General features: G+C 35.7%; 1 protein-coding gene across 2 annotated transcripts in view; it reads right to left on the bottom strand.

The window, feature by feature from the left end:
* Opa1 (Opa1 mitochondrial dynamin like GTPase) overlaps positions 1-25712 on the bottom strand; it is a 213901-nt gene that overhangs the window by 173847 nt on the left and 14342 nt on the right. For both annotated transcript variants that reach the window (XM_072537687.1, XM_072537686.1), the window contains exon 3: positions 24654-24789. In XM_072537687.1, the coding sequence (XP_072393788.1) occupies positions 24654-24789 (136 nt within the window). The remainder of the gene's footprint in view (positions 1-24653; positions 24790-25712) is intronic.

Raw genomic sequence — 25712 nt, forward strand, 5'->3', positions numbered from 1 at the left:
ACACATCAAATCAACCAACGTGAGACATATTTAAAATAAACTTTGACACTCAACATTAACAACACAAATATAAAATATAATAATGGACAATACATTCTAAAAATTTTTGTCAGGATAGTAAAACTTAGTTTATTTCATGACATCTTTTAATAGTGTGTTTTAACTCTGATACATAGAGAACAGAAAGAAAAAACAATGTAATTAAAATGTAATTACCTGTTCTTAATATTGTATTTATTTTCAAGAAACAAGAGGCCCATATTGGGTAGTTTTTATTTTTAATTATTAAACCTGTCTTAATGGTATGCAACCAGTATGCATACAAGAATATGTATAGGTAAAATATTTATTTTATTTTTGATGTTTTTCTAGTAAATAACAATAAATGTTGCTCAATTTATCTATGTCAGACTTTTTATTTATGCAAGATGTACTAGATTTTATGTAACACATTTCCAAGAAAACACGTTTTGCTCGGTTTTTTTTCTTTTGCCAAAATACAGGAATCCTCGAAGTTGAATCGATCCAATAATGCTGCGTAGTACTCACCATTAATTGTTTTTCCTTGTTCCAAGTAGTCAATGTGGATGATGCTCTTCGCATCCCAGAAAACAGTCGTCATCACCTTGCCGGCCGAATGTGCACTCTTTGCCTTCTTCGGCGGCCCTTCGCCGCGTTTGCGCCACTATTTCGACTGTTCTTTGGTTTCCGGTGTGTAATAACGCACACAGGTTTCATAAACGGTGATAAATCGGCGAAAAAATCCTTCGGATCGCGCCGTATCATCGCCGAAAGCGTCTCCGAAGTGGTAACACGTTTTTGCATTTGATCCATTGTCAGCAAACGCAGCACCCATTGCGCGGATAGCTTTTTCATGTCCAAATGATGGTGAATGATGTGTATGCGTTCGTAGGAAATGTTTAGGACCTCTGTTAACTCGCGGAGCTTAATTCGACGATCTGCCACAATCATGTCATGGACTTTGTTGATCATTTCCGGCGTGGTGACTTCATTGGCCTCCCGGGACGCTCATCATCAAAAACACTCGTACGACCATGAACAAATTCAACTTTCCAAAATTTTACTGTTGCTAACGAAGGTGCAACCTCACCATAAACTTCATACAGGTCGGCTTTGTTTGCACATTCGTTTTACCCTTTTTGTGGAGGAACTTACATCACCGAACGATACTTGACTTTTTCCATTTCTCCGAAAACACAAAATTTGCTTGCTTTTGACGGCCGTAAAAACCAAACTAATTGTTTTTAAATCTTAAAATTTTGACAGCCGTCATGTCATGAATGGCAAATATCAACACCGAAACCAATTCGGTATCAAATAGCGCCATCCATCAAAGGCTAGTTTAATATCAATCTATCCTCGTATATGTATATGTATTTTTTAATTGAAATGCACTGGGTACTAGGCAAAGTTTAGAGGGGGGTTTTCCTTCGTCATTGCACCAATAAGGGCTCTCCCTCCTTCGATATCCCAAATTTTTAATAAATAATAAAGAAATTTTAAAATAGCTATTTAGTGTTTAATTTGATTTGTAATAGTTATTTCCAGTAAAAATTTGCTTTATTTTGTTCAGACAATTTTTCACAGCACTCTATTCAAAATATGTTTTTATTATCATACATGTATGGTGAAATCTAACAGAATCTAGTGTAAGGTTCTAGAAATAAAAATGTATAGAAGTCAATTTAGATTTACGCAAGACACAACACAACAAGAATTTTTATTATAAGACAGCTAATGGAAAAATTTAGAGTGAACAAGAAAGACTTGCACATGGTATTTATTAATCCTGGGAAGGCATATGACAAAGTTATATCAGGAAGCTATTGTGGTGGACATTAAGTAAAACAGGAGTGCCGTCTGAATATCTGAGAGTAATGTATAAGAGGTTAACAACTAGTGTTAAAACGAATGCAGGTGAAACTGTGAAAGTAGAGCTTTATCAGTGTTCAGTCTGTATTTATTCTCATTCCTGCTGGATCAGAAAACAGCTGAACTTCAAGGGGTGATACTTGGTCTTTAATGTATGCAGATGTTGTGTTGGAAGGAAAGTCTATACTACGTTTCTGCATAAATTACTTCATTCCAAGATTAACTGAATTGATTGATCCAAAGCTGACTGATTGATTGAATAATTTGTTGACTTTAATCGATTTTAATATCCCTCCCAATTTATTCGGTTGTTTTCAAATTTTACAGTCATGTTTCATAGTTGTAATTTTGTTAAACATTCTCCAAGGAATAGAATGATTCTAAATGGTAGTAAAATAGATCTTTCTGTTTTTTACATGTACTGCACTATATTTTTTTATTTAATGTATCATTTTGTAATATTTTAAATATAATTGTGTGGAAACCGTTAAAAAATAAATATTGAATTTTTTTATATTAAATGTATATTTGTATATTATGTGTGGATTTTCTTTATCTTGTGGTTTTATCTGGATAATGCGAATATTGAAGAATAAGTTTTAACATTTTTATTTATTTTTAAAGTTAAGATAACCTTAAAAAATGGTATACCTCGAGACTGATCATTTGCTTTTGGTACACTCTACAGTTTCTTTTGGAAGGTCTCTTCATAATGCAATTGGATTAGGTTCTCCCGAATATTATCCAACCCATTCCTGAAATCTTATAAATCTGTTAAGCTTTCTGTCCATTTAACATTTCCTTTTTATAACACAGGTTTTCCCAGTCCTTTTTAATGTCACAGTGAATTATCCATAATTTAGATGCAGTATTAAAAGTTATTGATTTATTTAGTGCCTCAGTATTTGAGTTTTAAAATGTATTTAAAATTATACATTTGTATGTGATCTTTGACAATATTGGATTATGGATTAAACGTATCTTGTTTTCCATATTACTGAAAAGTAAAAAAAGAAATTTTAAAAATGTGATGATTTTCTTCATTTTAAAAATCCAATTAACTAGTGTATTCCTTAATATTTAACATTTTGAAAATTTCTCACTAATTAACTATTCTGATGTTTTGGCAACACTTTAGGGCCCTGACGTCGTAAGTCTTGAATGACGTGAATTGATTTTTATATAAAAAAATCTACGTATGTATATATATATATATATATATATATATATATATATATATATATATATATATATATATATACACGTCATATAGACACTGCTAATGCTAAACATATTAAGTAAATATAGTATCCACTATCTCTTGCTATGCAGAAAGTATTAAATACTGGAGTTGATTAGATGCTTAAACTTAAGGTTATAGAACCCTTAACTACCAGTGCACTGTGGTCCTTTATGGCTGAGTGGCTTTATGACTGATGCTGAGTTCATATCTTCTATTGACCTTAAACAGGCTTTTTATCAGATTCTTTTAGATGACGAATCTAAATTGAAAACTGCTTTTTCTGTGCAAAATTGAGGTTTATTTTGTCTCACTGTTTTACCTTTTGGCCTTCATAATAGTGCACAAGCTACGTGTATAGACTCAGTTATGTTCTTTATTAGAATCTTATGTTGTTTTATTATCTTGATGATATTATTGTTGTAACCCCAGATTTTGATGATCATATCAAAACTGTGAAAATGCTATTCAAACGCTTGAAAGATGCAAATCTTACTGTTAACTTTGGGAAATGCCAGTTTTGCAGATCTTCAATGCAATTCCTTAGATTTGTAGTGAATGATCAAGGATTAAGAACTGATCCTGAGAAGGTCCAGTCTATTTTGGAATACCCTGTACCCACAAATACAACCCAGATTGATTGGCATAATTGGTTATTACCGTAGGTTCTTAAACAATTTTGCTACAATTTGCAGTCCTATTTCTGATTTATTGAAAGGCAGAAAGAAAGGGCAACCTATTTCTTGGACTTCTGAAGCTGATGAAGCTTTTCATAAAATTAAACAGGTTCTTACAACAGCTTTTGCAACTGACTCTAGTGTGGGTGGTGCCTTATTTCAAAAGGATGATGGATTACAACATCCTATTGCATATTTCAGCAAAACTTTAACAATAGCTCAGCGTAAATATACTACTACTTAGAAAAGGTTATTAGCAATTTTGCTTTCTATTGAAAAATGTAGATGTTATATTGACGGTAGTGATGATAGTACTGTTATTACAGATCACTTCTCATTACAGTGGTTATATAGCATGAAGAACCCTTCTCCTAGAATTGCCAGGTGGATAATGAAACTCTCTTGTCACAAATTTACTGTTGTCCATCGTAGTGGTTCGCTTAAATGTAGTAACTCCCTTTCAAGAATTCCTGAAGCAACTCAAGTTTCTCTCTTGAATTTATCTAGTTTAACAACAAATGCTTGGTATAGGAATATGATAGTAAAGGTTACAGATAATCCTTATTTATATCTTGCTTTTAAGGTTCAAGATAATGTTCTTTATAATCATGTTTTTTCTAGGTTTAAATTTTCAGATGCTAGTTCATAATGGAAAATTTTTGTTGCTTTTTGAGAGATCCGAACTAAATCCAGATTCATCAGCATTAAATGTAAATGATGATAGGATATTGTAAGTTAAAACTACTTCCTCTAGTTTATCAAAGAAACTACCTCTGGGTTTCTTGCTAACATTCTTGACTTTTGGAGATGTTCAGCGTTTTTTAAGGTTAGCCTAGGATGGCGGGACATAAACCCAATATACCAATCGTGTCCAAGTTTCCCATCCTTAAAGCTAGTTTTTATTTGATTTTGTAACACATAGCTCTGCATTAATTGAAACAATTCATCTTTTGAACAAGGATAACCTATTTTCGATCGTTCCATGAGACATTGAGCAATATCATGTTCCACTTCAGGTGTTAGAATACGATTTCTTCCACAACCTAGTTTTCCTTCGGCAATTTTACGACCTTTTACTCTACTGATGTTTGAAATTATTATTCCGTAAAGAGCAGAAGCTTGCCAATATGTTAAATTATTGGTTGAAACGTCAGCCACTGCTTTTTGTAAGTCTTCTGCTGAATATAGCCGGTCGCTTCTTAACATAGGTTCGTGGCATCTGAAAGGTTTTACATATATACCAAATTATTTGGGGTAAAAGGAAACATGTTTTCCTTTACCCCAACCATGTATTTCCATTTACCTGAACGTATTATATGGATGGGTTAAATGGAAAGACTTCCTAGTTCTCACCTTCTTCTTCTTCCTCTTTATAACCAATTCTGCTTGATCATTGGCGGATTAATACCTCTATGGAAGGTTGTCGTTCCATCTTTTGCGCGGTCGTCCGATACTTCCTCTGCCGATTGGTGACTTATCTCTTGCTATTTTGACGACACGGGTCTCCTCCCCCCCATTCTGCTTATGTGGTTATTCCATTCTTTTTTTTTCTATTTTATGTCCATTCAGTTATACTCTGTAAGTTACAGTTTCTTCTGTCTCCATTGCTCTTTCGATCTCTCAGCGTATTTCCTGTAATTCTTCTCAGTACTCTCATCTCTGTCGTTTCCAGTAGCCTTTGCGTTGTGGCTGTGTCGGGTTTTGTTTCTGAGGTATATGTCATTATTGGTCTTACACTGGCTTTATAAATTCTTGACTTCATCTCAGTGTTAATGTGTATGTTTCGCCATATAGTGTTATTAAGGCATCCTGCCAGTCTATTTGCTTTTTGTACTTGATCCCTCACTTCGTAGTCCAGGTCTCCATAGCTAGACAGTGTAATTCCCAGGTACTTTATTTCCATTACTTGTTCAGAGATGAGATTGTCATATTAAATTCTTTTGCTCTTATGTTAAATCTGTGGACCCGTCTTTGTGGATTATCTTTATCTTGGGCTATCAATATTGCATCGTACTCTGTATCCTCTTCCTTTGTTAACGTTTTTGATGATTTCATCCATGATCAAATTGAAGAGCATGGGACTCAATGAAACCCCTTGTCTTATTCCGCTGCCTATTTCTATAGGTTCTGTAAGTTGCCCATCTATTATGACTTAAATTTTGTTATTTTGGTAGATGTTTTCGATAGTTTTTATAACATTTAGGGGAACTTCTCTGTTATACAGAGTATGGATTACATCTTTGAGTCTTATTCTGTCAAACGCTTTCTTTGGGTCAATCAGACACAGAAATGCTGGTCTATTATACTCTAGTGATTTCTAAATAATTTGCTTTATGACAAATATTGCATCTGTATACGATCTTCCACTACGAAAACTCTGTTGTTCATCTGCTAAACTTATCCTCCGATTTATTAGCACTTGTAAAATTTTAGTTGTAACTTTTAGCATAGTAGGTAACAAGTTTATATCTCTGTAGTTTTCTGGCTGTTTTTTATCTCCTTTTTTGAATAGTAGAATTAGTTCGCTCGTTTTCCATTCTTCCGGTATTTTAATCTGATATATAATTTTATTAATTAGTGTTGTTAATTGTTCTGTCATAGCTGCTCCACAATATTTCAGTAATTCGTTTGATATCCCATCTTTACCTGCTGCTTTTCTGTTCTTCGGGTTTTTAAGTATTTTCCGAACTTCCTGTACATTTATATTAAGTTCTTCATTTGTGGTAATTTCTGGTGTTTCCGGTTCTAGCATCGTTTGTTCTTCCTCTGCATAGAGCTTTTTTAGGTAGTCAATCCACGTATCCTTTTCTATATGTTTTGGTTCTATTATACTAAATAACCAATAAATATGTACTAGAAGTAAACAAACCAATCCATTATGAATGTTACGAGGAGCACTTCAAATTCATAATTTAACTATGTATAAACGTAGATATCTACCTCAGAAATTATATTAATGGACATCGTAGCATAAGCTACCGCTGACACTAGGACTTAACAGCTTACCATATCATTTAGTAGTCATTACACGCGGAATAATTTACTATAACTTAGTTGGGCCGCTGTTGTATCGGTGTTACTGTTACAGCTAAGACGTGCGGCAGGGAATTGTACGTACTTGAATTCATTCTTACATGGAAGTAAAAACTTTTTATGTATAAAGGTATATTTTATTAAAAAAATAATTTAAAATTCATCCAAAAGATGAATATAAAGATGAAAGATGAGGATAAATTTTAAATTATTTTTTAATAAAATATACCATCATAGTCATCATACACAAGAAGATTTTCCTTCTATGTTAGTTTTTTAAACTATGGTATACAGCCAGCCACTGGTATTTTCCTCTTTTACTTTAAATTTATTTATTTATATTTTATGATAAGAATACAAAGATAAAATCAAATAAATGTTAGAATGAAGTTTTCCAACAACATAATAATGTGAACGTTATTGTAATGTATGAATTAATAAAATTAACCTCTGTAATTTTTTTTAAAAATTAAATGTAATATCTAAGAGCTTCCGGTTGAAATGGGGTTTCCAATCGTGAACTGAGCGTTTCTTGTTTTCTTTATTTTACTCAGAATAAAAGTCTTACGTGCTGCTCTCATTAACTACGTTAGTTTTATCAGCAGTTCAACTTAAAACTCAATGATATTGTCAAGATCCCACATCTTTTATTCGACTTTCTGCTGAACATGATGTATACATTTTTGCTATTTTGTAGATGTAATACCCCGGATTCCTTCATTAAAAAGGTCTTTCATATCTGAAAGTTTAAAAGTAGCATTCTTCTCTGTAATATAATTTTTTAACTGGCTAAGTTAACTCAATTGGATTGAACTCATAGTGATATGGCGGAAGCCCCAATACTATTTGAATATTTTCTTTGGCCATTTAATCTACAATATACTTATGTCTATTGTTTTTTATGTTTATTCACAATAATCAAATATAGCTCAAATTTTAGAATTTTCAAAACTTGGATTGAACTCAAAGTGACATGGCGGAAACCCCAATACTACATATTTGATTATTTTCTTTGGCCATTTAATCTACAATATACTTATGTCTATTGTTTTTTATGTTTATTCACAATAATCAAATATAGCTCAAATTTTAGAATTTTCAAAACTTATATTTTTTTATCGGAGTCAATCTTGAATATCCGCTTTCTTCAACGCGGTTGTCGGTATTTTTTCCACTCTCCTTGAGTGGTACGGTGCATTATCTAAAAGAACCACTGAACTTTTGTCTAGTTTCTCTAATACCGAAAAGTAACGCTTTTCAAATGAATCACCAATCATCTTTTGATAGTCGCCAGATTTTTTTGAATGAAAAGCCCATATGGCATCAGAAACAAATCCGTAGTCACTACTGTCTTAAATGGAAAACAAGTAAAACGTTAAAAGTTAAAACGTATGACACTGATATCATCTATAAACGATAACAATAAATAATTTTTCTCTTCATTAACTTGGTAGCTTTAAAGTAAAACCGACCGTTCAACATTATTTACAGATATAAGGCAGGCACGATACGTTCTAAGGAGATGACGTCCAACGATAATTGTTTTGCAGTTACTATATCTGAAATTTTATAAAGGTACTGCAAATTTAAAACGATCTACATATTTCAACTGACATTTAAAGGTACCTGATGGATTTTTGATACAGTAGACAAACCATCCAGAAAGGCTTGCCTTGAAGGAACGATAGACTTATCAACCCAAACTTTAGGTTTCGTATGTCCAATTTCGTATTAACCCATGTCTCATCCAGGTAATAAATCTTACTATTATCATTTCTGTAAGATTTAATTTTCTTTATATATTCCCTCTTACACAAAACAATCTCATCTTTTTCTAACAATATGCCTTTCTCGTTTTTGATACTTAAAATTAAGTGTCTTAAAAAGTTGATAAAATGTTGTTGTTTTAAAATTAACCAGATCATTATCCCCATTAACTTCTCTTAAAACTGTTTCCACAGTAGAAATCTCGTTTCTAAAATAAGACTCATGCACATTTTTTCTTATGGCATTATTATCAGGTCTGTCTACTATATTGATTATTGTGTTGCCAGTCTGACTAACTTTTGGATCTGAAAATATGTGAGTATTTTTATATTCTCTGAGTATACGAATATTATAAATACTTTGCCGGCCTACACCTGACATATGTGCAACCCTTATTACCAACTCATCTATTGTTAGAGTAGGATTTTCTTCTATTTCACACTTACAAATATTTAAAATAATTTCTTTTGTTTTGACATCGAAATGGCATTTTTTCATGGCTAAATGGCTAACTTCATTAGCAGTATCTCTGCTGGACATTTTTTTTGTATACTTATTATTAATTCAACCTGCCGATATTCAAAAATAATTATTTAATATAATTATGAACATTAATCTATAAAAACACCATAATTACTTGACAGAACAAAACAAGAATAAAATAGAAATATTAATACTAATAGTTACATATTTAGAAACCAAGAACCGATTTAGAAAATAAAAGTAAAAAATAAATACAACGATTAACAAGCTCATTAATTGGATTTGCAACAAACTGAAACATAATCTTCCTAAAACAAGTAGCAACTCTATCAAGTTTTAATAATTTAATAGACAAGCAAAACCGTACGCCTATGGCTTCTTACGTGTCTTATCGTGATTCTGTTTATTCCCAGTGCATCTGTATTTTAAATATACTATAGTTCCTTTACCTTCGTTCTTTGACCTCTTATGCTTACAAGTGCATGTGTTTCGTTTCTAACTTTCTTGTAATTATGGCATGCCTCTTGTGTTTTGGTTGACATGTATTTCAGGTAAGCTTTTTTCTTTTCTTTATATTTTTTCTTCACTTCTGTACAAAACCATATAGTTCGTCGCCTTGAGAACGATTTATTTTTATTTATATTTCTTTCACCAAGAACTTCCTTGGCCGAGGCTAAGATATTAGACTTAATTTTTGCCCAGCTTTCTTCAACTCCATCATTTTCTGTGTGATTATCTATGAAACTTTTGATAAAGCTTGAATATTGAATCTTAAGTGATTCATTTTTGGCAACTCTGCGCTCTAAAGAACTAAATTTTTGTAAGGCTAAACGTTTCGTGTCGCCAAAAGAAGGTATTTCGTTTTTGAAAGGCAGCTTTACTACAAATCTGCCCTCGGAATTTCTATAAGTGTTATGAGTATACAGCTTTTCACAGAACGAGTCTTCCGGAGAATAAGATTTAACTTCTGGTACTTCCTCAATGGCCCAGAATTGTTTTAATGTCGCATCTAATTGCTCAGAATCATTAGCAGAAAATGACGTAAAAAAGGAATGAATATTTGTTATATTTGTAGGTAGAATATTTCCCATCAAAACATAACCGAAACTTGTTTCAAGAGCTGAAAGCTGATCATTAAGGGTTTTAATAATTCCTCCTGTTAAGATGTAAGGAAAAATATTTGCTCCTAATAGAACATCAACTTTACCTGGAATATTTGCCATTTTATCAGCCAACTTTAAATGTTGAAGATACGGCAAGTTGTCTAAAGAAATTGGAACAGTTGGCATGTTTTGACAGATTTGAGGAAGAATTATTGCATCTATCTCGCAATGAAAGTTTATGTCATAAAACGAAGAAATGTTCAATTTTACGCCTGATTTGGCTGGGGTGCACATTCTATCAAGACCTTGTATCGATAAAGCCGCATTAAGTTTAGGGAGACTTAATTTGTCTGCATATTCTTTACTAATAAAGTTAGCTTGAGACGCACTGTGTAATAAGGCTCTAACTTCCAAGGCTTTACCAAAACGATCGAGAACATAGATTGTAGCTGTAGCTAGCAAGACATTATTTGTCAAAGTATTTGATAAGGCGGATATAGAAGGCATAGGATCGTTGGATGAACTAGCAACCTCGTTGTGAGAAGAAGAAGAAGAATGATCATTCGCATTGAGATTATCAAAGTAAAGAGCAGTATGATGTTTTTTATTACAATGTGTACATCTTTTGGATGAAAGGCATTTGACCGTAATATGAGTTTTAGACAAGCAGTTTATACAACATTTATTCTGTTTAGCAAAGTCAAAACGTTTTTGAGGTGATTCAGCAAGAAATTGGTTGCATTTAAATACAGCATGATCCGAACCACAAAATAGACACTTATTTTTGACAGAACTGGTCAAAAATGTAGAAGTTTGACGAGACCTTACGTTATTAGAAGTATCGGAATTAATAGATTTAACATTTTTGCTGACTTGTCTTTTATATGACTCCAATGAGGTGCAACGCCACAATGCGAACTTATAAACTTCCTCATAGGAAGGTACATTTTTTGAAGCAAAGTGTAATTCAAATGCTCTAACTGTTTCTACATCCAATTTGTCCATCAGTAAATTCATTAGAATGAAGTCCCATTGAGAGGGAGAAAAAAGTAATTTTTCTAGAGAGGCTAAGTTTTCATTGAAAATATCTAATAATTTTCTAAGTGAGACAGGATCATCAGTTTTAACCACACTGGCATTTTGTATATTTTTCCATAATGCTCTAGATAAGTCTCGTTTACCTTCATAGCGATCAATTAAGGTGTTGTCAGCAATTATGTAATTAGAATCTTGAAGCTTAATGCTTTTAACTAAATTGTAAGGTACTCCCTTAAGTGATTGCAGAAGATAACTAAACTTTTCTATATTAGAAAGATCGGAATTATTATGTACAAGAGCATTATACAAATCTATAAATGTGGGGAAATCGGTAATTTCGCCCGCAAATATACATCGGTAATTTCGCCCGCAAATATACTTAAATTTAGTTTCGGAAGATTTACATTAGTTTTTGATCTAATATGTGGATCAGCGGACACATTTTGAGTTCCACTAGTAGTATTGTTCAATAATGAATTATGTTTGAAATAAAGAGAAGCTATTTTATTAATACTATTAGCAAATTCAGATCTAATTAGTTCTTCCGTATCTAAATTTACGTCTTCCTCAACAGCAATTAAATTAATTAATTCAGTATGTTGATCATTAAAACTAGTATTGATAGCTTCGTAATCTTTTGCAGCAAAGAGAAACCCTGGAATTAATGAAGCATCAACTAACACTTCATCTGCCAGCTTTTCCATTTGTTTAATTTTACAAATGTCAACGTTTCTCAATGCACGCGGACGAACAATTCTATTTGAATTTCTGGAAGACATTATTATTTATAGAAAGAGAAATTTACGCAACACAAAGAACCTTTAAAGAATGATCTCAATAAATTCAGTATGTACTTGTATACTATAATATATGTAATACTTTTAAAGTTATGAAACTCAATAAGTATCAGTAAGAATAAATATTTATTATATTTGAGTATGTATAATCGAGCAAACAAAAAAACAACACTCCAAGTATGGGTGTTGGAATAGTAGTTGAAAATAGAAATAACTGGGGACTAGTCCCAAGAAGAGTACGAGAGTGTAAAAGAAAGCGGGAAAGAAGTCCAAGGTTTAGAATAGAAATGGCAAACAAAGAAAACATGACTCGAGAGTGCTCCAAACTAATGTGGGTACGGCAAGATTAGCACATGATCTTGCTGAGACTGCCGCAGTAGAAAAGAACATCGATGTGCTGGTGACGGCGGAACCAAATCCAACAGCGGTGAAAAGAAGAGGATGGTTTGTAGATACGACAGGGAGGGCTGCTGTACGAATCTACAATAGGAAACTGCGACTGTATGAAATTAAGCCGAAAGAAGGATATGTGATTGTTCAGATGGAGGGGGTGCGGCTGGTCTGCTGTTATATTTCTCCAAACAAAAAAATTTATTTCAAATTTTTAGTAAAAAGTTTAAATAAAATACCCAAACGGGCTATATCACGAACACAGAACGTTTTCGGAATGTAAATTCCATCATCAGTGTAACAAAGTGTACATGCTATGAGCCACTAAAAAAGGGTTTTCACCAATATATGTTAGTGGCTGGAGAAGCTTTAGGCGTGCTTTAAAAAGCAAGAGGCTGGAAGGTTTTGCCAGACCACACTGGAACTGAACATCAGCACATTGAGTTCTCGATAACTGGAACGGGGACCACTAACACGGTCCGTGCATTCAGGACGTCGGGGGGCAGATGCGGCGATGGGAATGACTGGAAAGTATACGAGGAGCTAATTAAATGGAGAGTGAGCATAATGCAGGGTCAATCACCGATAGTGGAAAGCCTGGAGAGAGTCATTAAAGAAGCGATGGAAGGAAGCACGATTGGTCGCCCAGATGTCAACAGGATGCCATATTGGTGGAATGCGGACATCGAGGCACTAAGAAATGTATGTATAGCAATAAGACGAAGGTTAACAAGAGCAAGATGTAGAGCAGGAATCAACCCTGAGGTCATCGAAGAGATCGAGGAAGAGTACCGCGCAAGGAAGAGGGAACTGTACAGGAAAATCCGTACAAAAAAAAGAAGGCACTGGAAAGAGTTGTGTGAAAAGCTGGATGAGGACATCTGGGGTCAGGGATACAAGATCGTCATGAAGAAGTTAAATGCGTATTCTTCTTACGAAATGCCTATGGACAAGAAGCTTGAGGTAACAAGAGACCTTTTTCCGGACGGCAGATGTCATGATGTATGGAGAGATGAAGGAACCGAGCGGGCTGTACCCTTTACCATGGAGGAACTTATCGAGGCATTGGGTTCACTGAAGACTCGTAGGTCCCCCGGACTAGATCAGATACCACCTGAGGAGGTGAAGGGTCTAGGACGGGTGGAACCTACGTGGCTTCTGGAACACATGAATGCACTGCTGGAAGCACAAACCTTTCCTGAGCCTTGGAGGACATCGAGGTTAATACTGCTTCCCAAAGCTAGGGAAAAGTATCGCCCCATCTGTCTTCTTCCATGCATCAGTAAGCTGTATGAAAGGATGCTGCGAGTACGCATAGACGACATGATTGAGAGGTCAGGTGGTTTATCTCGGAGGCAATTTGGTTTTTGTAAAGGGAAAAGTACGATTGATGCAATCATGAGTGTACTTGAAGCATTGCGCAACAGAGAGGATGAACATCGCTGAACGGCCCTGCTGTTGTTTGATGTTAAGAATGCATTCAATACGTTGAAGTAGAACGAGGTAATGAAGGCAATGGAGGAGAGAGAATGTCCTGGTTACCTGACGAATGTGGTGGCGGAATATCTGTATGAGAGAAGGATTATGGTGGAAAAGGGCACGATCGTGGATGTGACGGCCGGGGTACCCCAGGGATCTGTCTTGGGGCCGACGCTATGGAATCTGGCATATGACGGGGTTATGCACAGTGAATACGGAGAGGGTACAACCCGCTTCGCATTCGCGGATGGCCTCGCTGTACTGGTAGTAGCCCGGGATGAGCCAGATCTCAAATACCGGGTTTAAATAAAGAAATGGATGACGCAGCACGGACTGAAACTTGCGACAGAGAAAACCGAAGCCATCATTCTGAAGGGGACAAGGAACAGACAAAATATTGAATTAAAATATGCGGGAGCATGTCGAACACCCAAGAAACAAGTAAAGTATCTAGGAATGACATTGCACCAGAATGGAAAATGGGAGGAGCACGTGCGGGAGGTGGTCCGGAAGGCTGCGAATAGTGCGGCTGCGTTGGGGAGGATGATGCCGAACATTGGAGGACCCAAATCCGAAAGGTCTTACACGGTGTTGTACAGTCAATCGTCCTCTACGCGGCACCAGTCTGGAGCGAGGCGGTAGAGATAACGGCCTATAGGAGTCTCATGACACGAGTGGACAGAACAAGTCTGTTGCGAGTGGCACGCGCCTACAGGACTGTGTCTGCAGCAGCCTTATGGACCATCACTGGATGTGTTCCGTTGCATGTTTTGGTGGAAAGAAAAGAGCTTTATGAGAGAAGAGGCCCAAACCTTACTGTGGCTGAGAGAAGACAGGAAAGGGAAAGATCAGTTGAAAGATAGCAAGAAGAATGGAACAACACGGAAGATGTGGCACAGTGGACGAAAATTCTGATCCCGAACATAAGAACGACCACATCGAGCGTCATAGACGGGAGATGGTTCTTGATAACTGGTCCTCATAAGACACCTAACTCTCACTTATGGCTCCACGCGCCACACCCCGGGCAACTGCATTGGTGTGCAGGCTAAACTAAGTGAGGGTAGACAGATATGTCGAAAATTTCACCGAATGACTACCGGTATAAGTAGTCCCCCACTTGTCGGTCAACAGCTTCGGGTGGAAGAATTGACAAGTGGTAGGGCAACCCCTTGTCCTAGAGGCGAGAAATTACCTCTAAAGGCGGAGGAATCAAGATTGATCAACGGCATGGAGATGCGGAAAGCAACGGGAAACTACCGCATTAAAGATCTATAAGATATCCCTAGTATAGTTAACATGGCAAGCGACAAAGTAGAAATGGCCCTAAGTCCCCGGCAGCCCTTAGATGGGCATAGGGTGCGAAGAATCCCCGGGAGGATAAAGATTGCTACATGGAATGTGCGAACAATGTACGAAAGCGGCAGAGCGCACAATATCGTCAAAGAGATGGAAATACTAGACATTAACATACTAGGAGTCAGTGAAACTCGGTGGCCTAACTCTGGGCAATGTACAATTCGAAACCACACAATCTACTACTCCGGAAATGTCACTAAGACACACAGAAATGGAGTAGGCGTAATCGTGTCCCCATCTATAAAAAGTGCAGTAAAAGCATACACTCCCTTCTCAGACAAAATGTCACTCCTTCAGCTAAAAGCATATCCACTAGATCTAAATATCATACAAGTATACGCGCCAACAGCAGACAAAGATGGCGAGATTGTGGAAGAATTTGACCAACAACTGAAGACCCTGATGAGAATGACCAAGAAAAGCGAAGTGACATTAATAATGGGCGACTTCAATGCAAAGGTCGGCAGAGGTAAGGTGTCAAACGTTGTGGGCGGTCACGGATTAGGAATTAAAAACGAGAGAGGGGAACGTCTCATACGCTTCTGTCAGGAACAAAAACTATTGATAACTAATACTTTTTTTAAACTGCCCCCTCGCAGACTTTACACCTGGAAGTCACCAGCAGACTAGAAAGAAACAAATGTAAGAAACCAGATCGACTTCATTGCCATACCAGAAAGATTCAGAAACTCAATCACATCAGTGAAAACCTATCCCGGGGCTGACGCTCAATCGGATCACAACCCAGTGGTGGGTAAACTGGGAATCAAATTAAAACGTATAGAAGGGAAGCCTAACAAAACCAAGATAAACATTAGGAAATTAAAGGATCCCAACATTAAACAACAAGTACAGGAATTCTTAAGAAGAAACATTGGAAACTTGAGTGAACCCGCACAAGACGCAGTTGCTAAATGGGAAGAAATAAAAAGAGCTGTTGAAATGACAAACAAGACACTTCTGTTACAGGAGCGCGTAAAGAAGAAAGAATGGATGACGGATGAAATCCTTGATATGATGGAAGAAAAAAGACAACACAAATGCAAAAATCAAGTGAAGTATCAAGAAACAAGTCACAATATAAAAACAAAGATAAAGGAAGCGAAGGAACGCTGGCTGAAGGAGAAATGCGATGAAATCGAAGAGTGGGACAGAAGATATGACTACCACAACAGAAAGATCAAAGAATTAACAACTAAAAAGAAAACCAATAATCCCCACCCGACACTAATAGACGCAGACGGTAACCTTATATCAGACGACTTGAAGCTCATAGACACATGGAAAGATTACGTAGAACGACTTTTTAAAGATAAACGCAGAGCGACAGTGGACCAAGATGACGACATGACTGGACCCGAAATACTAAGGTCTGAAGTGGAAAAAGCCATTTCATCGCTAAAAACGACAAAACACCAGGTCCCGACAACATACAGGGCGAGATCATAAAATTCCCATGCGAAACGGATGACCACTTCCTCGATTTTCTGACAGGCCTTTTTAACACCTTTTACGACAAAGGGGAGATTCCGGAGGAATGGCTTCGATCGACCTTTGTAGCCATACCTAAAACACCAAGTGCAAAACACTGTGATCAACACCGCTTAATAAGCTTGATAAATCACATTACCAAAGTTTTCACCAAAATCATACACAATAGAATATATAACAAATGCGAAGCAAATATATCGGAGTTACAGTTCGGATTCCGAAGCGCATTGGGCACAAGAGAGGCGATCTTCAGTCTGCAAGTTTTAATTCAAAGATGCAGAGACATGCACAAGGACGTCCACTTGTGCTTCATCGACTTCTCCAAGGCGTTTGACAAGGTCAAACATGATAATTTCATGGGAATGCTCAGGAAGATGCATATTGATGGCAAGGATCTGCGCATAATAACCAGTCTCTATTGGAACCAAAGTGCTGAGATAAAGATGGGCAACTTACACAGTGGGAAGATAGATATTAAAAAGGGTGTACGATAGGGATGCGTCCTCTCGCCGCTCCTGTTCAATATATACTCTGAACAAATCTTCAGAGAAGCACTGGGAGAAGTTTCGGAGGGTATCAAAGTAAACGGAGAGGTAATCAATAATATTAGATGTGCTGACGACACAGTTATTATCGCAAATGACTGCAACGAGCTTCAAAGACTCATGCAAAGCATACATACAGCAAGTCAAGAATATGGTTTAGAACTCAATACAACAAAAACTAAATGCATGCTCATCAGCAGAACACAAAACCACAGTCAACACAAAATGGGACCAGTCAACAGAAATAAGATCACGAATTGAAAAAGCGCGAAACGCGTTCAACAATATGAAAAAGTGGTTCACAAGCAAAATCTCAATGGAACTAAAATTAAGACTGGTCAAGTGTTATGTCTTCCCGGTCTTGTTCTATGGAGCAGAGGCATGGACCACAACGGAAGCCACCCTGAAGAAACTAGAATCCTTTGAGCTGTGTATATATCGCCGTATTCTCCGGATATCCTGGACAGACCACATCACTAACGTGGAAGTAATGCAGAGAATAGGCAAAAGCAAAGAAATAATCTTCACCGTAAAGAAACGGAAGCTTGAGTACTTCGGACATGTCATGAGGCATACTAAGTACCGGCTGCTACAGTTAATAGTCCAAGGAAGAATCAACAGTAGGAGGGGACCGGGAAGAAGACGACACTCATGGATGCATAACCTGCGACAATGGTTCGGACTAACATCGACCGAACTGTTCAGAGGTGCCGTAAACAAAGTCAAAATAGCCTTGTTAATATCCAACGTCCGAAACGGATAGGGCAAAGGAAGAAGAAGAACATAAGAGATTGGGTGGACTGTGGCCACAGGCGTCTGGATTATTTCCTGACGCAGGTGCTCACAGGACATGGGTGTTTTAGGGCCTACCTCTATATGATCGGAAAGGCTGATACAGATAAATTCCTATACTGTGGATACTCAGACACTGTGACACATATGATGTTAGATTGCAGCAGATGGATAGTGGAAAGGGACAGAATGGAGAGAGAGAGAGAGACAGGTGTGAATTTTGTTACGTGAGAGAAATGATTGAGAGAATGATTGAAAATATATTAGGTTGGACTATCATACACAGCTATATCCGTGAAGTGATCAAGAAAAAGGAAGATGAAGAAAGACAGCTGGACCAACGCTAAAGGTAAGAGTGAATGATGCTGAATGGTGAAGCTAGAAAAGTGGGTCACACTGTATGAGTTAGAATGCGTGAGTCAGACTGTGGGGAAGGAGGAAATGCCCATCTGGGAATGATGCCGAACTAGGAGCGATGAGTGTCTTCTACGCGCTACCTGGAACGAGACAGGGAGCCTCCTTGCGGATGAATAGAGTGTGGATGTGTATGAATGGAGAATGGAGTATATGTGTAAGCATATATCTAAATTATTTTTCCATTATAAAATAGATGACTCAGTCAGTGTTGAGTTACTTTAAAATATATTTATTATCTCATAACTTGCAATTTGCAATCGTCACCATTGATCACCGATCAAATTGTCCAACTTTGTATGTCTGTTGATATTTATTGTATTTTTGCGTTTGAACAAATTTGTGCCTTATTTTCATCATATTATTATATTGTTCGGTAAGTAATTTTGCATATAATAATTGGTAGGTTAGAGTAATGTGTATATTTTTTGTTTTACTAAATTTCATTACAATTCATTTAAAATACCATAGTGTGTGTGTGTGTGTGTTTGTGTGTGTGTGTGCGTGTGTGTGTGTGTTGTATTTTTCATATAAATCATATTACTATTTACTAAGTCACAGTAATCATACTACTATTTACTAAGTCACAGTAATCATACTACTATTTACTAAGTCACAGTACTTCCTCTGCCCAAAATTAATTTTTAAATTTCAACGGATTTGCATACAAAAAGAGTGCGCCACTGTCATCTATAGCAATTTGTAAGACCATTGGCATTATATATAAGGAAAATCCTTCAATCTCACCAGCTGATTGTCATTTCTGACAGTCGAGTTTTCAAATACTTCATTTTCATGATATGATTATAACAGTCAAGAACCCTAGCCGTGCCGTTGTTAATATAACAATTCAAAATTGACAATTATATTTTTTGATAGATTTAAGCAATCAATGTTTTCAAAAGTGAAATTTAAAACAAATTAGTTAAATTGGGAATCTTCCGGCGTTCTGTGTCTGTGCTGTTATATTTAGTATATTAATTTTTTGATGTTTCTTTGCAATAATAACATTTTAATGCTACAGATCTTTTAAAGGTAAGATCATTTACTTAATTGTTTTTTCATATTAGATGTATCGCTAATAACACTCTTTTAGATGAACTTATGATGCTTATTGAACAATAGGCGAAACGTCTTCAATAAATAGATAAAGTAGCACAACTCTTGTCTTTTTTATCTCCAAATTGACCGAAAACATCCCATTCACTTACGAGTGCACATTTTTTTATATTAAATTAAACGGTCATATACCTTAAAGATATATATATATATATATATATATATATATATATATATATATATATATATATATATATATATATAATATGCGTATATTATTAGTATAGGTATGAAAACAAAAATAAATATTTCGCCTAACCCCCCAGGAAAAGTAAAGGTTCTACGCCAACGAAAATATTTTTTTATTTAATTATAACCAAAACAAAACATTTTCACAAAAAAAAATCAATCATTTTTGACCATAACTTCAAAATTAATGTGTACGTTAAGGGGATAGTAGCCAAGTAAATTACCTTTTTAGGTAGAATCATTAAATGTTTTCATATATTTAATTATTTGTAAATTCAGATAATCAAGGATCAATTGTGTATGATCGGGGAATATTTTTTTAGTCTATAAGTAACTAGGTTAACTGTACATAAATGGTGGTGGGTACCACAAATAATTAGACTGTATATATTTGATTAGGTATTAAATTGGTTATTAAGACTAATATTTCAATTAATACTTGTTTTCCTTTTCATTTCAGAAATAGGGGTATACAGCTTTACAAGATACCTTGAAAGGTATATGTTAATACTTTCCTGGCGCCCAATCACATCTTAGAGCAACTTCTATAGTCTATCACTTTCATTTACATTATTCATGTATTTTTTTTTATTACCTTGTCATTCATTTTCTCATTTTACGGTTTCTGTAGGGCATGCAAATTGGACGAATCCTCTTTTTAGTGTCAAGTAGTCACTCTCCGGCACAGTCCGCTAGCCAGCCTTAATTAATTTGTTTTTTTGTTACATTGGCGCTCTGTTGTAATTTGTTACATTAGGCCAAAATATTTTTGTTACATTACTTTTACACATTTTTGTTACAGTCTCTAAATTATTCGAAGGGGCTCCACACGGTTTGAGAAAGCAGTTTGTCTTCAGGACGGACTTCACATTGCCTCCTCCTTAAGAGATGGTTCCTTCTGGAACCTTGTCGGGACTGGATATTGGTATCGGCAATCGGACCCTCTTTTACAATAATTTCCAATTGCATAAAAGTGGCAAGGGACGGTTTTCGTTCTAGTACCCGGACCTCGGTGTCTTTTATTTAGGGCAAACCTTCAATCCAATTGGCGGCATGGGTAACTTTTGCACATTGGACTCCAGCACGTGCTCTCTCAATTAAAGTAATGTTTCCCATACATCTTGGTAGGTAGGTTGGTCACGGGCAATGTCTTTTGTTACCAGATAGAAACGGTAACGTGATGCATCTTGAAGTTTCAAAGTTTTTCCGGGAGCTGGCAGTTGGCATTGAAGTTTTGCAAATCGATCAAACAACCCTTGTGCGTATTTAATACTGACCGGAATGGTATGTACCAGTGAGTAGTCATCTGAGAGTGCCAGTAGATCATGCTTTTCTTCAGCGGTAACACAATGTCTTGCTTTACTGGTACTTCCATATGCCCCTATGAATTCCTCAAACGTGAGGTCAGGTACGTCTTGGACTTGGCTTACTGCCACTTGTTTCGCGAAGGGCGCCAGCCGGTTATGGTGTACTATCATCGGCTTTCCCCTCGGAATCTTGCTTATTCAGCAGATGAAATCATTAACCTTCTTCCTAATTAGTTACGGACCTTCCCAGAACTGCTGCAACTTGGGAGAATAACTCTTACGCTTCTTTGGATTATAGAGCCAGACTTAGTCAGTCTTCTTAAAACATCCTTTTTCGGCTTGGGTATCGTACCGTTTCTTGATTCTATCGCTAGCGATCTGAAGATGGGAACGGACCAACTCATGTATATCGTTCATTTTTCTTCGCAATTCGTTACGGAAGGTACTGGTCCCAGTCTCGCTGGTGAATGGACACCATTTTTGTCAAATACTTGCCGACTGTCTTATACATTCGCTTTACTATTCCATCCGATTGCGGGTAATAGGCTGTAGTTCTTGTGTTCTTCATGACTATCTATCATAGATTCCCTGGAATAGACCGCTCTTAAAGTTCGTTCCTTGGTCACTATGGATCTCCAAAGGTACTCCAAAACGGTTGATGTACTCTTCGATTAAGAAATCTGCAATAGTGGCGGCCTTCTGGTCTGGAATCGCGTAGATCTCTACCCACTTCGTGAAGTAATCCATGTACTTGCCTCCATTTTTACTTTCTGGAAATGGCCCAACAATGTCCAAAGCTATTCTTTCAAATGGACTTGCACCATTGTTTTGTATCTTATTAGCTTTTTTTTTCGGTAAGGTCCGTCACTCGTAGCACAGGTAGTACATTTCTTACACCAGTCCTTTACATCGTCGAAACTATTCAACCAATAAAACCATTCTCGAATTCTCTGAAGGGTTTATTACACCGAAATGCCCTCCTGATGAACTGTCGTGTATCTGACGAAGGACTTCGGCTATTCTGCTCTTTGGAATCACCAACTGTGTTCTCTTCCCTGAACCATCATCATCTTAAGTACTCGTTTAAGCAAGCTGTCCTTCATGATAAAAGAGTCCCACTGGGCCCAATACGTCTTAACTACTGACCATAGGCTTCATATTTCTTGTTAAGAAACCGACGGTTTTCTTCTTTCCATTTTCGAATTCTATTTAAAATTGGATCTTTCTCTTGTTCTTCTCTGATCTTAGTAGGCGTCGACTCGTCGTTGACCACCGTTGTTCTTAACACTTCTGCTTCCTTTCATTCCGTTTTGTTGCAGTGGGAACACTCTGCTAGGCACGGCCTTTTAGAAAGAGAATCAGCGTTTCTGTGGCTAACTCCGGCCCGATGCACAATCTTAAAATCGTATTCTTGGAGTCGTTCAATCCATCTGGCCATCTGACGGTCTGGTTTCTTAAACTGCATTAACCATTAAAGTGCGGCATGGTTGGCTCGGATTAAAAACTTCCTTCCATAAAGGTATTAATAGAAGTGTTCCACTGATTTCACTACTGCTAAAAATTCTTTTCTCGTGACGCAATAATTTCGCTCAGGCTTTGAAAACACTTTACTATCCAAGGACTCGTTCCTGTCCTCATTGAATCTGAGATACCACTCCTCCAATTCTCACATTATTTACATCTGTATCTAAGATATACTCTCCTTCTGGCAGTGGATCCCTAATATTGGTGCTGTGATTAAACGCTTCAAGATTTCAAAGGCAACTTGGCAGCCTCCATTCTAACAGTAATCTCGTACTTCCTCTGTAAGTCGCGTGAATGGCTTGACGATACCTGCAAACTTCTTAATAAACCTTCGATAGTAAGTACATAGTCCAAGAAAACTTCTCACTTGGTATTTGTCGGTCATTCCTTAACGGAATCGATTTTTCCATTATCCATGGCAACTCCTTCTTTACTGACTGTATGACCCAGATAATTGACTTTACTTTGAAATAGCTGGCACTTCTTTGGGTTTAACATCAATTGGGCAGCTTTAAGTCGATTTAAAATGTTTTCTAAATTCTTCAAATGGTCTTCAAAAGTCTCGCACAAAACGATTACGTCGTCTAAATAAACGAAACACGTTTTCCAAGATAACTCTCTTAACCCATTTTTCATAAGTAGCAGGAGTATTACAGAATCTAAATGGCATAAAGTTGAATTGCCAGTATCCAGATCCTGTGGTGAAGGCTGTCTTCTCTTTATTCATTGGGTCAATTTCTATCTGCCAGTATCCAGACTTCAAATCGCAAGTAAAAAAAAATTTACTTCAAGCCAATGTATCCAAAGTGGTGTCGATCCGAGGCAGAGAATAATTATCTTTCTTGTTAACATTTGTTCAACAATCGGTAGTCCACACAGAACCTCGTATTTCCGTCTTTCTCTCCTCGCCAGTGGTAATCGTCCAACTGTTTAACGAATTGGCTCAGAATTGTTTGACTTCTCGCAGGCACAGCTGTATCTTTTTTAATTCTTTCAGTTCTCGCAGGCATAACTGTATCTTCTTTAACGGCTGATTTCACAGTGCTGTCATCATGTGGATGAAGAGATACCTTCTCGTTACCAACTTTGATTACTCTATTCTTAAAATTCAATTAAAACCCATGCAAATTCATTACTTCCATTCCTAATATTCTATCCTCTTCGATGTCAGCAACTATGACAGTATAGACAGAACTTTTCTGCCCCAACTCCTAATTGTATCTGAATTTCTCCACGGATGTTGGCATTTTCACCTGTAGCAGCCCGCAGTCGCAATCTCGTTGGTAAAAGTTTCTTACCACTGTTTATAATTGTTGGACGTATAATGGTCCTGGTCACTCCGGTATCCACCATCAATATAAGCTTTTTACCATTTATTTCTAAATCTACATATACAATATCTTCACATTTCAAAGAAGTTATTAGTATTAGATGATCTTTGGAAAAGTTCCTGGTCGAAGATTTCCCGCTAAGGTCTGAGTGTTCTAGTATTTCCTAATGACTAGTTTCTTGATTTGTATTGTACTTAGAGTGTTTACTTGAACTTCGTGCGTGTCCGTTTTCACCACAATTACTGCAGCTTATGCTCTTCGTTTTCTTGGATGTAATGCATTTTATCATATTAACAATCTGGTCAAGTTTTTCTTCATCTTCTTCCTCCTTTACAGTCCCAACTTTACTGTATACACATTTGAGTTTACAAATTTTTCAAAACCCAACGTTTAAGAGTATAAGAACATTAACAAAAATGAATAATTAACAGAAATTAAACTAAATTGTGTTGGCTTTAATATAACCTAGAATCTTATTCTGTAAATTTTTCCGAATCTCATCTGTTTTTATTACATATATTATTAATATATGTAATACACTACACTTTATAAAATATACCATTTATTTGCTAGTTTAGGTGAAGCAAAGACGAGATAGACGGAACAAAATTATCAGAGAGGTAAACAGTTTTGAGAGAATTTTTGTGTTAAAATATTTAATATCAACACATAATTTACTTACCAAGTTCAATATTATTCTTAATATTATCTTTAAAACTAACTAAATTGGCTCTCCATTGTTGAAATTTTTCATTGTCGGGCAAAACATCGTCTAGCCATTTCATATCAGGCAAACCATCTTTCCAATCATTATATTTCTAAAAGGCCGAAAGGATTTTTATTATAATATAATAATATGTAATAATAAAGTAATTATATATATATATATATATATATATATATATATATATATATATATATATATATATATATACAATATAAGAAAAAGGTTAATGCGAGTTTAGTAAAATAAAGGTAGAAGGTATCGGCATAGCTCGCAACAAGGAAATAAATACCTGAGGAAAGAAATGTCAATATATATATATATATATATATATATATATATATATATATATATATATATATCTACAGAAATGTTATGTCTATATATATATATATATATATATATATATCTATATATATATATGTATATATATATATATATATATATATATATATATATATATATATATATATATATATATATATTATTGATGTAACGAATGTCAGTTTTTGAACATTCGCGGTTGCGAATGTTCAGTTTTTTTTTAATTTGGCAATTTAGATTGTCTCCGGCACTACCGGCAGTCTCATTTGCGTGAGATGTGTAGTTAGATAAGTTCAGATAAATTTAGGAATTCAGCAATTTTCAGAACAATAAAATTATACAAATCATGTACTGTATTACATTACATTATAATATGTCTCTTGTTCCGAAAATTGCTGAATTAATAAATTTATCTGAACTTATATAACTGAAGTCGAACTGTTTATGTTTTTTTTTGTTTAAACTCTTTACATAAAAACATATAGACTATTTTTTATTTGTAGTTTAATAATTCTTAGACTTTTTCAAGATGATGGTCTAAAATTAAAACTTTTGGATAATAAAAGTTTCAGAGAATAATTTGTTTTTGTTTGTTTACACTGCATCATTTATTTTTTGTTTTCTAATTTTATAGTTTTCTAAGGTTGTAAAATAAAGTGAGTTTTGTTAATAAAAAAAAAACTGAGAAGTGAA

The sequence above is a fragment of the Diabrotica undecimpunctata genome, chromosome 7 (genome assembly GCF_040954645.1).
Source record: "Diabrotica undecimpunctata isolate CICGRU chromosome 7, icDiaUnde3, whole genome shotgun sequence".
Taxonomy (NCBI): domain Eukaryota; kingdom Metazoa; phylum Arthropoda; class Insecta; order Coleoptera; family Chrysomelidae; genus Diabrotica; species Diabrotica undecimpunctata.